The 13,048-nt window shown below is 43.1% G+C and overlaps 1 protein-coding gene across 9 annotated transcripts in view; it reads right to left on the bottom strand.

Moving 5' to 3' along the window:
* The window catches only part of TNIK (TRAF2 and NCK interacting kinase), a 302,646-nt gene extending 290,400 nt beyond the window's left edge, over positions 1 to 12,246 (bottom strand). For 4 of the 9 annotated variants that reach the window (XM_075132116.1, XM_075132115.1, XM_075132113.1 and 1 more), the window contains exon 1: positions 11,786 to 12,246. In XM_075132116.1, coding sequence (XP_074988217.1) covers positions 11,786 to 11,842 — 57 coding nt within the window. In that variant the 5' untranslated portion in view covers positions 11,843 to 12,246. The remainder of the gene's footprint in view (positions 1 to 11,785) is intronic. The other 5 variants (XM_048863377.2, XM_075132117.1, XM_048863379.2 and 2 more) reach the window with 2 other exon arrangements.
* Positions 12,247 to 13,048: the final 802 nt, after the last annotated feature.

Here is a 13,048-nt window from a genome sequence, read left to right as displayed (position 1 = left end):
TAAACCAGTAAAATCAAGAGTGCAGAAAATTATAAGTGAATCACGATTAAACCTCTTTGTTAAACACTTTTTTCCAACTTCATATGCTTCCTTCCCCTTTTAAAACAAGCAATTAGCCAAACTCATTGGGTACAAAAGCAAAAAGCTAGGGCCTAGTCTTGCAAGAAGTGGAGCATGCTGCTGGGAAATTGAGGGCAATGAGCCCCTACCTCAGGATTAGTCCTGCATTTAGTGCTGGGGAAAAAAGTTTTGCCATTTCTTTAGACAGTTCTCCCTCTGAAATCATAAGCCTTTTACGTGCAGAATGTCAAAGCTCATTGCATTTGCTGCCTGCTCTATTCTCAGGCAGTTTCAATATGCAGGCATAGTTCAGAGCAACAAAAGGAGAAGGGAGGGAGATAGAGGGGGGAAAAATCAAAGGCTACTGGCTTTATAACTACTAAATGTAGCTCTTCAGGTAACTGAGCTTGAAATGATTGTGGCTTCTGTTAGTGCAGCAAGCCAGTGTAGTCCAATGGAGAGGGTGATGTGCTGTGCTAAGCATCAGGAGCCCTGGGTTCTAGTCCCAGCTCTGCCCCTAGTCTGCTGTGTGACCTTGAATATATTGTTTCACATCTCAGGATATGTCTAAACCACACCAAAAAAACACCAGCGCAGCAAGTCTCAGAGACCAGGTCTTCAGGCTCACGCTACAGTGCTAAAAATAACAGCAGAGCTGTTCCCCTCAGGCTCTGAAACCCAGCAAGGGGGTGGTCCTCAGAGCCTGAGCAGAAGCACCTATGCAGCTATCTTGTATCGCAAGCCCTTTTGTAGGTGCAGGCTTTGAGATGCACTGCCACAGGTTTTGTTCTCATTTTTTTCAGTTTTTCCATCTGTAAAATGGGGAGAAAGCCAGTCTCCATCCATAGCTCTCCAAAGGAAGGTTAGCATTAGAAGAGCTAGATACTGTAACTTCAACTCTCAAAAAGCAAGCTTTTCAAAATGTAATACAATTATAATAAGACAGAATCAAAGAGAGATCGGCGTGATGCCCTATATCATACCAGCAAAGAGTCCTGTGGCACCTTCTAGACTAGCAGACGTATTGGAGCGTAAGCTTTCGTGGATGAATACATGCATCTGACGAAGTGGGTATTCACCCATGAAAGCTCATGCTCCAATACGTCTGTTAGTCTATAAGGTGCCACAGGACTCTTTGCTGCTTTTACAGATCCAGACTAACACGGCTACCCCTCTGACATATATCATACCAAACGGGAGTTGAGTCTTCTCTTGCTCTCTTTAATGGCTATTGCTGATTGTCACGATTGTGATGTTATAAATTGCATCAAACTGTATTTTTTCCCTTCTCCACACCATGTTACCTATTTGCCCATTATTGCTAGTTTCCCTAGAGATAGAACTGTGTGAAATCTAATAGGATTGTTTTAGAAGCTCCTTGTTTATATTTTAAGTCTGTGGAAGTCAGAATGATGATCAATATTTTGCCCTTGGTCTTCAGGTATCAAGCAAGGAAATTTAAGATTCAAATCCAATTGTAAGGGAAGGATTTTCAAAGAGCATCTCAGAGTTTGCAAGCTGAAGTTATGATTGCACTGTCTGTGCACCATGATCCTGTATACAGTAACTTTCAAGTGCATCTATTCCTTGGACGCACACGGGTGATTATTGTCAATACATTTACAGCCAGTTCAAATGGAGATCACAATTATTCCTAACCACCTGTTCTACCCACTACATTTAATGTACTTTGGTAGCTGAACACCTTCGTATAGAAATTACAGGGTCTACGCTGATCATTTGCTCCTGCGTGTGTATAAAAGGTGGAATCTGATGTACTGACTGCCTTGTATATACACGCACTATTGAAATGCCTTTAAGAGTTACTTTTACCATCCTTACGCTCCAACCTAGCCAAGAACTTTAAGCACATACTTAAAGTTAAGCATGTGCTTGAGCAGATTTAAGTACAGGTAAGTGCCTTGCTGGATTTGTGCTATATTCTGTAGGTTAAAAACAAAATAACCCACAGTTGTCTTGATAGTTGACTAGAGCAGAGGTCAAGGCCCTACAGCAGCAGCAATTTCATAGCCACGTTTTTTAACAACATGACAAGTCTCTAAAGGAATATGATTTGGCCACGAGAAAGGAACAGAGAGAGAGACTCAGTGAGACCATTAGCAGGAAATGGTTCAACCCTAATGGTGACAAATCCAGAACTCAAGAATCCAAGAGCATTTCAACCAACTACTACTTACTTCTATTTACATAGTGTATATTTGGTACACAGAAGATATGCAGGGTTGCAGATGAGAGGTACTAGTAGCGATACTTCTTAGTATACCATTCCCCGATAGTAAAGGTGTCAGTCATATTCAATAATCACTAGGCTGTTTTGCTTTTAAACCTGGAGTGTCAAATAAATATCAACAGCAGATTTCAAAATACTCATGAGATGATGTTCTTTGTGTCCCCACTCATGGAGGGGAAAGGGAAGAAATCGAGATATTTGCTAAGATTCAGGACTGTACAGGAATGGGCTATAGCAGTGCCAATTTAAGGGAAGCCAATGTTTTAAACAAAATCCCCCACTCCCTGGCATTCAATAAACCTCATATATGGGAAGGTAGAGAGCAGAGGCAGTGCAGATTGCTTTCTTTTGTTTCCCTTTTAACCAAAAACTCTCATTAGAGCCCTAACCAAAAGCAGGTTTCAGAGTAGCAGCTGTGTTAGTCTGTATTTGCAAAAAGAAAAGGAGGACTTGTGGCACCTTAGAGACTAACCAATTTATATGAGCATAAGCTTTCGTGAGCTACAGCTCACTTCATCGGATGCATACTGTGGAAACTGCAGAAGACATTATATACACAGAGACCATGAAACAATACCTCCTCCCACCCCACTCTCCTGCTGGTAATAGCTTATCTAAAGTGATCACTCTCCTTACAATGTGTATGATAATCAAGTTGGGCCATTTCCAGCACAAATCCAGGTTTTCTCATCCTCCGCCCCTCCCCCCCCCCCCCCCAAACTCACTCTCCTGCTGGTAATAGCCCATCCAAAGTGACCATTCTCTTTACAATGTGTATGATAATCAAGGTGAGCCATTTCTAGCACAAATCCAGGTTTTCTCACCCTCCACCCCCCCTCCAAAAACCACACACACAAACTCACTATCCTGCTGGTAATAGCTCATCCAAAGTGACCACTCTCCCTACTATGTGCATGATAATCAAGGTGGGCCATTTCCAGCACAAATCCAGGTTTTCTCACACACCCCCCCCCACACACACACACAGAAACTCACTCTCCTGCTGGTAATAGCTCATCCAAACTGACCACTCTCCTTACAATGTGTATGATTATCAAGGTGGGCCATTTCCAGCATAAATCCAAGTTTAACCAGAACGTCTGGGGGGAGGGGGGGTAGGAAAAAACAAGGGGAAATAGGCTACCTTGCATAATGACTTAGCCACTCCCAGTCTCTATTTAAGCCTGAATTAATAGTATCCAATTTGCAAATGAATTCCAATTCAGCAGTTTCTCGCTGGAGTCTGGATTTGAAGTTTTTTTGTTGTAAGATAGCGACCTTCATGTCTGTAATTGCGTGACCAGAGAGATTGAAGTGTTCTCCGACTGGTTTATAAATGTTATAATTCTTGACATCTGATTTGTGTCCATTTATTCTTTCACGTATTACCAGCAGGAGAGTAAGTTTGTGTGTGTGTGGTTTTTTTTTTTGGGGGGGGGGGGGGGGAGAAAACCTGGATTTGTGCTGGAAATGGCCCAACTTGATTATCATACACATTGTAAGGAGAGGTTTCAGAGGAACCTGAATTCAGAGGAGAGTGATCACTTTAGATAAGCTATTACCAGCAGGAGAGTGGGGTGGGAGGAGGTATTGTTTCATGGTCTCTGTGTATATAATGTCTTCTGCAGTTTCCACAGTATGCATCCGATGAAGTGAGCTGTAGCTCACGAAAGCTTATGCTCAAATAAATTGGTTAGTCTCTAAGGTGCCACAAGTACTCCTTTTCTTTTTGCGAATACAGACTAACACGACTGCTACTCTGAAACCTGTCATGATGTATTAGAGTGGCTGTTCATACGTTTGGAGCATTAATAGCATTTCTAGCACGTCTTTACTGTATGTGACATATCCTATGTTATCAAACTGATGAAATACTGATAACAGTACAATGCCAGCATTCTTACTAGTGCACAAGAGGCTCATATCTTAATTAATAAAGATCAGCTAATGCAAACAAATGGTCATCAAAACTTCACTGTCCTACAGAGGCACAGCTATGGGAATAAACCGTGACACAGTTGCATTTCATCCCGTTCTACACAAGTCAGCCAATATCACTACTACTTAGCCGAGCGTCTTCCCCTGGAACCAACCCTAATACCAAGAGTTTCCAAAGTGACAAGTGAGTCGGGGACCCCAACATCACGCACATTAAAGGGACCCCATTTCCAGAGGATGGGTGCTCAGCACTTTTTGGAAGTCAAGCTTCTTTCAGGAGTCTAAAATTGAGCATCCAGAAATAGAGGCATTGAGGCAAATGACATCAACCTTTCACCAAAAAAAAAAAAAAGAGAGAGAGAAACAATGCCGCTGATCTCTAGCAGCCAGGTTTATCACAGAGAGGAGCTCAAGCTGTAAATCCAGATCTGGCTTTCAAACACCTCAGAGGCAGCAGTGTTCAGATTCAGAGATTTGCTTTCAGACTGTTCTTGGTTTATAATAAAATAAGGACCCACATAGGCTCCTTTACCAATTAGGCAAGGAACAGCTGCTAAGTGCCTTCTATTTTCCACAAGCCCCTTCTCCTTATCCACCCCAGCAGGTCCTTCTCTGACTAATGAAGGATTGCTATGTGGCCCTTATTGCTTAAATCACATATAAGAACAAAGTGTACCTAAGCATGTTAAATCCAGGCATGCCAAGACTAGTTAGACAAGGCACAGCTGTGCAATCACCAAGTCTCAAAGTGATGAAAGAATAGGATTTGTTTTTCTAGAGCAACTTTCACACTCAAGTGGCTGAGAAGCGGTGATTCAAGATGGATTAGGCAGTAGCTGATCAAGCTATGGCAACCATTGCAATAGCTCACAGGCAGTCTTGGGACCCAATCCTGCTAACATATATGTTTGAAGAACTAGGCTCCGGGACATTGAAATCTGTTGTTTTGAGAAATGACATGCTGACACTGTCAGGTTGGAGGGAGGTTACTGGTGGAGTTCCTCAAAGATTGGTCTTGGGACAAATCTATTTAACACTTTCATTAATAACCTTGGCACAAAAAGTGGGAGTGTGCTAATAAACTTTGCAGATGACACAAAGCTGGGAGGTAAAGCCAGTACAGAGGAGAACCAGAATATCATACAAGACTGGGCAACCTTGAAAACTGGGTAACAGAATGCGACAAAATTTAATAGTACAAAATGAAAAGTCATGCACTTAGGGACTAAGAACAAGAATTTCTGGTATAAGTTGGAGACTATAGTTGGAAGCGACAGAGAAGGAGAAAGACCTGAGTATATTGGTCAATCACAGGATGACTACGAGCCACTGATGTGATGCGACCATGAAAGAGGTTGCTAATGCACCTAGGATGCATTAGGCTAGATATTACCAGTAGAGACAGGGATGTGTTATTGCCATTATACAACGCACTGGTGATACCTCATCTGGAACTTTGTGTGCAGTTCTGGTCTCCTATGTTTAAGAAAGGTAAATTCAAACTGGAACAGGTGCAGAGAAAGGCTACTAAGATGATCAGAGGAATGGAGACCCTGACTTACAAAAGGAAACTTAAGGAGCTTGTCTTGTTTAGCCTAACAAAACAAAAGCTCAGGGGAGATATGATTGCTCTTTAAAAATACATCAGAGGGATAAACACCAGGGAAGGAGAGGAGTTATTTTAGTTAAAGACCAATGCTGGCACAAGAATAAATGGATATAAACTGGCCATCAACAGGTTTATAATTAGACAAAGGTTTCTAACTATCAGAGGTTTCAGAGTAACTGCCGTGTTAGTCTGTATTCGCAAAAAGAAAAGGAGTACTTGTGGCATCTTAGAGACTAACCAATTTATATGAGCATAAGCTTTCGTGAGCTACAGCTCACTTCATCGGATGCATACTGTGGAAACTGCAGAAGACATTATATACACAGAGACCATGAAACAATACCTCCTCCCACCCCACTCTCCTGCTGGTAATAGCTTATCTAAAGTGATCACTCTCCTTACAATGTGTATGATAATCAAGTTGGGCCATTTCCAGCACAAATCCAGGTTTTCTCATCCTCCGCCCCTCCCCCCGCCCCCACACAAACCCACTCTCCTGTTGGTAATAGCTTATCTAAAGTGATCACTCTCCTTACAATGTGTATGATAATCAAGGTGGGCCATTTCCAGCACTATCAGAGGAGTAAAGTGCTGGAACAGCCTTCCAAGGGGAATACTGGGGGCAAAAAACTAACATATTTCAAGACTGAGCTTGATAAATTTATGGAGGGGATGGTATGATGAGATTGCCTACAATGGCATTAGCAAATGTCTCCAATGGCCAGAGATGGGGAGGCTCTGAGTTAATATAGAGAATTCTTTCCCAGTGTCTGATTGGTACATCTGGCCCACAGGCTCAGGGTCTAAGTGATCATCACCATGTTTGTGGTTGGGAAGGAATTTTCCCCCAGGTCAGATTGGCAGAGACTTGGGGGAGGAGGAAGGGGTTTCGCCTTCCTCTGCACACAAGTCACTTGCTGGTCTGAACTAGAGTAAATTATGGATTTTCTATAACTTTAGGTCTTTAAATTAAGGTATGAGAACATCAGTAACACAGCCAGAGGTTATGGGCCTATTACAGGAGTGGGTGGGTGAAGTTCTATGGCCTGCAATGTACAGGAGCTCAGCCTAAATGATTGTGATGGTCCCTTCTGGCCCTAAAGTCTATGGTATGTCTGCAAAGCAATAAACACCCATGGCTGGCCTGTGTCAGCTGACGCAGGCTTGTGCGGGGCTGTAAAACTGGAGTGTAGAAGTTTGGGCTCAGGCCAGAGATCTGGGACCCCACTAAAGAGGAGCAGGTTATAAAACCTCTTAAAGAAAAAAAAAATCTTTAAGCACCTTACAGACAGAGAACTATTATATGTTGGGTTTACAACATAGTGTGAATTTAACAGTAGCAAAAAAATGTCCTATTGGACCTCTAGTTACTAAATCCTCATTTTGATTTTTAAAAAAGTCCCCCTATTTAAAGTGCATCTCAACAGCCTGCTCTATTCCTGATATTGAACATTATTCTGCTAACAGCCAAGCCAGTTCAACTCATTCTGCTATTAAACATGTCGAAAAGACTGGCAAAAATATAAAATAATATCTTCCAACCCAGTATAAAAGAACATTATTTTGCTATTTGTCTAATCCCCATGTCAGTGTATGTGGTACTACCTGTTCTTAGGTATCTTCATCATCTTAACTTACAGTTTTCTGTAACATTAACAACACTCATCAGCCTTCCGAATGATCAATATTTCCAGAATTCTTCCAATATGTAAGGCCTCATTCTGCCTTTTCGTGTGCCCTCAGCTTTCCTTTTTGAAGCCAAGGTACATGGATACCATGATGATGAGCACTGTATAAAATGATTGATGGAGACAGACAGCAAAGAAGGCAGAATTGGGTCCTAAATATGCTTACCAGGTGAACCGATCCATGCATTTTAAGCAGGTCACACTCAATGCATCAATTTTAATTGCTTCAGACCTTTGTTCCACATATACACACTACTGTGGTGGACCATTCTTTGATTGGCATAAATATCAATGTGGAAAAACTTTATTATTATTTTTAAATGGCATTTATTAATGCCGGTTTACAGTCCAATTCTGCAAATTCCTGCTCAGGCAAATAATCAGTGAGACTACATAGGCCACTAAAACCTGCTTGTGTGAAAAAGGGTTTGCAGGACTCTTGATTTTATTCAAACCATATTCAATATTTAACTGCACACCATACTTTAATTCCATGGAAGTGTTGAATATACCCCTATTACTTGAGAGAAAAGGAAACCAGAAGAAAGAAAGATGACAACCTCATGATTAAGACTCAGCTTAGTGTAAGTTTACTTGACTGCTTATTAATAGGCAGGTTTTCTGTGCATTGTGTTCTCTTTCTGATCAGTGAGTTTACAAAAACAAAATTTCAGTTGAATCAAACATAGTGACACATTTCATAAGCATTTCTTTTCGTTTTTCCCATTTTGTTTTTAGGCATGAACTGTTTCGTCAACCTGGCTTTGAATGGCTGTCTGCTTCTGGTTTATAACATTTTTAATAGCTATTTCTCACTATTTCTGACATGTCGAGAACTGAACAATGGTTCCTCCACCTAGACACACACATTTACAAAGCTGCAGCAACACAGCCCTTTCCTTATTTTGTAAGGAATTAAATTGTGTGAGCCTAAGGAAATTACTCCTCTCTGACATGTTTTGTGCTCTGGCAGCAAATTTACTATTGATTTTTGATTCAGAAACTGTGGAATGATTGAAACTCCACAACGTATCAGATGAATAACCTTCAGTTATTCTAAGTGCTAAATGAGGTTCGTTTAGAAGAGCTATTCCTCAACAAATTAGGGTCCCAATTTTTGTTTGACTTGAATAACTGAAATGAAAATGCCATAACAGGCCTCTCCCATTTAAATTATTCAGCGTCTGCTATTCTTCCTCTTTGGATTTTGTGCATATCCAGGGAATGTCTGCTATGCCCAGGAAATGTGTGCCATGTACATTGGGGAATAAAGCATTAGAAAATGAAGTTCAGGCCCAAATGAATGAATGACATCTATTCTTTACAGCTAGGTGTTGAGAAAAATTTGATCCCTAATGCTAAGGGCTACTTCTGAGCCAGAGCAACAGCTCACCCTAGGTCTTGCCGACCTTGGAGCATCACGTAGGGTCAAATGTGCACACAGATTAACTGTTCTTGAATAATTTATCTGATGTAGTAGATACAAATAGGCTTTTCTCCAACCTGATACATGTCTCTTAATTTTGGGATCTCTGGACAGATTATCTTCACTTTGGTATGTGAAGATTCACAGCATGCCCTTTATTTTCTCATACACCCTCCTTCCCCACCAGTCAAAACTGGCACCAACCATTCTTCAGGGCTTCAAAGTGGCAGCATAAAGAGACTCAACATCTAGATACTGTTGAGGCAGATCTACCATTAATCCAAGCCAACAGATCCTGTGGCTGATCAAATTAATGGAGGCTAGCTTTTTGGTTGAATTTTTTTTTTTTTTATTTGGGGACAGGGCACAATGCCATGGAAAGAGTGCAAAGCAAGAGGCAAAATGAATGCAATTTCAGTAGAGAATTTCATATCTCCATTTCTGGAATCATTTTTTTCAAATGCAAACACAGTCCTGCTCAGAGGCTAAAAGAATATCAGTTATTTTGCACAGACTATATCTTGCACAAGATCTGCCATTTAAAAAAAAACCACACACACAAACAAAAATATGACGACATAATTGTAAAACACTCAGGTCCTTAAATTGGAAGGAAATTCTACAGAAATTTTTAAAATAAGTGTTATGAGGACATTAAACTGCTGATGTTCCTTAAGAACAAACAAACAAACTAAACCACAGTTTTGTAGGGGCTGTTTCTTCTTTCAGGTGACATATGCTTTACACTGGTGTTATGGCCAATCACATTTCTCCCGATATTCACCAGCATAAGTGAGAGGTGAATTGGACCTAAATGTTTATTTTTAAAATGCAGGGTCCTGATATGACATTCTTGTCCACACCTTGAACTGCTGAGCAGTCATTTGCAGCCTTATTCAGCCAGAGACTCACCAGCAAGAAAGTGGGGCAAATGAGTTAAAGGGGGCCCTTCTTTCCACTGAAGCAAATAATATTTCTAACACTACACACTTGAAAGTCTTCAGGGGATGCTGCTTCTAATTTTCTTTTTCTTGTTAAGAAAGTCAGTGCCAGCAGTGAAATATGCAGTCTTGCTGTAATAAAGCAGGAATGAGCTTTCAGACCGGAATTGCAAGAGCCATATTCATGTTAGGTTCTACTCCTTTAAGCGACCAATAGCTGAAACCAGCAATACAGTCTTAGGACCAAAAGGATGGAAGAAAATAAAAGTTAGGGAAACAGGAGGAAAAACCGCCAGGTCACAAAGAAAGTGATGGCTGCCATATTTGGTAAACTTGACATCTAAACGGTACATTTTAAATTAAAATAAGGGCTGTATCTTTTAAAAAGTGGGGGAGGGGGGGAAGGAGCTAATGAAAACAGATGAAGACTCACACAAAAAAGGCTCCCGGGGTTTAGCATCAGTCTGTGACGATGTGCTGTACCACAAGGTGTGACCCTCCACACTCCAATGCCTGCCCACCACATCTGTGTTAGTAGCCCACATTGATTCCGTTTCAGTGATGACCCGTTTGTATAAAAATACAAATACACACACACACACACCGGTGTGTGGTACAAGCATTTATTTAATCAAGCTCCATAAGACAAGCCGGTGCCTGATGAGAACGGCAAGGAAAGGTGCATCCCATTCTCCTGGGGGCAATGGAGGTGAGGAGGGAAATCATTAAGGGCTCATTATGCGCTAATTTCACAATACTAACGTCAAAATGGACTTTATTTTCCCCACTACCTCCTTCCACACAGGGGGAAGGCAGCAGCTGAGCCAGGCCCCACGAAAGAGCAGGCAGATCAGCAGGGTAAGGGCTGCTGTAAGCATTACCACATATCTGAGGACAAAAAGAAACGAAAAGCCACATCCTCCCTGGCCAGGGTTTATTTGCGTCTGTGCCTTAATTCAAACCAATGTCTCTGCCACCTGGCTGAACCCAGCTGAAAGGGAAATGTCACACTTCTCCCAGGTGGAGCGGAGCCGCAGAGCCAGCCCAGCCCACACAGCGGAGACCCAGCAGAGAGCACGGCAGACGGAGACACAGACATGTCCCCAGCCCCGTCCAGCCGCTCAAGGGGTCGCTACCTTGCAGCCGCAGGTTCGCTTCCGGCCAGATGCTGGCCGAATAGCAAAGGGGGAGAGGAGCCACTCGCCGTGCAAGCCTGGACTTACCCCCACCTATCCCCCGGGAACAAAACAAAAACCAACCAACCAGGCAGGGATGACCGAGCTACACCCCACCCCCATCCAGAGCTACGTGATGAACACACACAGCGCTGGGGGGCAACAGGACATTGTCTCGGGACCAGCAGCTCGCCCTGGGCTCGTTATTCCGTGCCTGGGGGGGGGGGGGACACGGGACAGGTCGTAGTCATGCAGATTTCTTTATTTTCCCCCCTCGATCTTCAGAAAGCATCACACACACCCCCACACGCTCACTGGGGCTCTGTCACACACACACACACACACACACTCACTGGGGCTGTGTCACACTCACACACACGCTCACTGGGGCTCTGTCACACACACACGCGCGCTCACTGGGGCTCTGTCACACACCCCCACACACACTCACTGGGGCTGTGTCACACGCACACACTCACTGGGGCTGTGTCACACACACACACGCGCTCACTGGGGCTCTGTCACACACACACACACACACACGCCCGGGAGCGCGCGCCCAGAGCTGCCGCTGAATCATCCTTGCAAAGCCGAACAAATGCCACCCGCTTGCACAAAATAGCAAATTTATCCCATGCCATAAAGCGCGGGGGCTGGAGAGGGGGTGTTGGATTAGGAAGAGGATTTTTTCGCTCACCCTCAGGGCTGAGAGATCTATCTCATCCAGGCTCCGAGCCGGAGAATCACTCGCCATGTTTACTTCTTTGCCGGTGAAATTGACCAAAAATATAAATGAAACGCTGCGATCTTCTGCGTGGAGCCCCACCTGGGTCTATTTCACTCCTCTCCTCTCCTCAGGCGAGACACCCCCACAGCACACCAAGGAAAAAGACAACACGAGCGAAAACAACAACAAAACAAAACAAAACAAAAATCCCTCAGCGAACCGTGCCTGCCTGGGCAAATCTTCCTTTGCAATCCTTTTGGTAGGGAGGGTGAGGCCGGTGCAAAGCTAAGGGTGATGCTGGGGAGTGGGTGTATTTAAATAGGACATGCTTTTTGCTTTTCTGTGGATGGCGGCTGCATTGGCTGCTGTTATAATGAGACACATCAACTCCTCCAGTCGGATGGAGAGAGAGCCACACAAGTGTCTATCACGGCTTCCTGGGAGGAGTGAGAGTCACAAAGTGGGTGTTGCCTTCCCTCAGGAGACAGGCAGCATTTCCATGCCATGTGTTTTGCACTATTATCCTTCAGGGGAAAGGAATAAAAGTAAAAACTGCCTGGACCCGGACCCTGCCGATTTGTGGACCTGCAACCCTCAAATTGGACCATCAAAATAAAGAACAATTGTAACAGATCCTGTTACTTCAAAAGAAAAAAACACACTCACCGCCACAAACACACACTCTCAACCCCACAAACACACACATACACCCTACAGTTGGAGCACCACAAAAACCCGGATCTGGCATTTAGCTCCATCCGGATCTTGGCAAATTTTGGCCCATTGTACTATCTACATTGAAAAGAAGTGTAGCTGTTCCTGCTTTAAGAGAAAAATCTGGATCCTGATATAACCCAGCCCAATAGCACTGGAAAAACACATGCATGGTACCTGGGTTCTGCTGCATTCAGTCAATTTTGAGCACTACTTCCCAAAGTTTTACTGTTTAAATAGAGGGATAAAAAATATAGACACTCCAAAAAAATCCAGGCCCTGTTGCAAACTGATGCAGCAGCTCTGCAAAAATGTGTATCTGGTACATGGATCCTGCTAGATTCAGATAGTTCTATTTAAATTCCTAATCCAAGAAGCCTACCAGCCAGAGAGAACGGTAGCTCCCCAAATTCCACTTCAAAAATCTAGACCCATCTCTGCACAAAAGCACCACAAATATTTAGCAGCTGGATCCTTCCATTTGTTGGCCCCAAGCCCCCTAATTATACCATTAAAATA

The sequence above is a fragment of the Caretta caretta genome, chromosome 9 (assembly GCF_965140235.1).
Source record: "Caretta caretta isolate rCarCar2 chromosome 9, rCarCar1.hap1, whole genome shotgun sequence".
Taxonomy (NCBI): Eukaryota; Metazoa; Chordata; order Testudines; family Cheloniidae; genus Caretta; species Caretta caretta.
The sequence above is the reverse complement of the archived record's forward strand: the minus strand, read 5'-3'. Positions and strand labels throughout refer to the sequence as shown.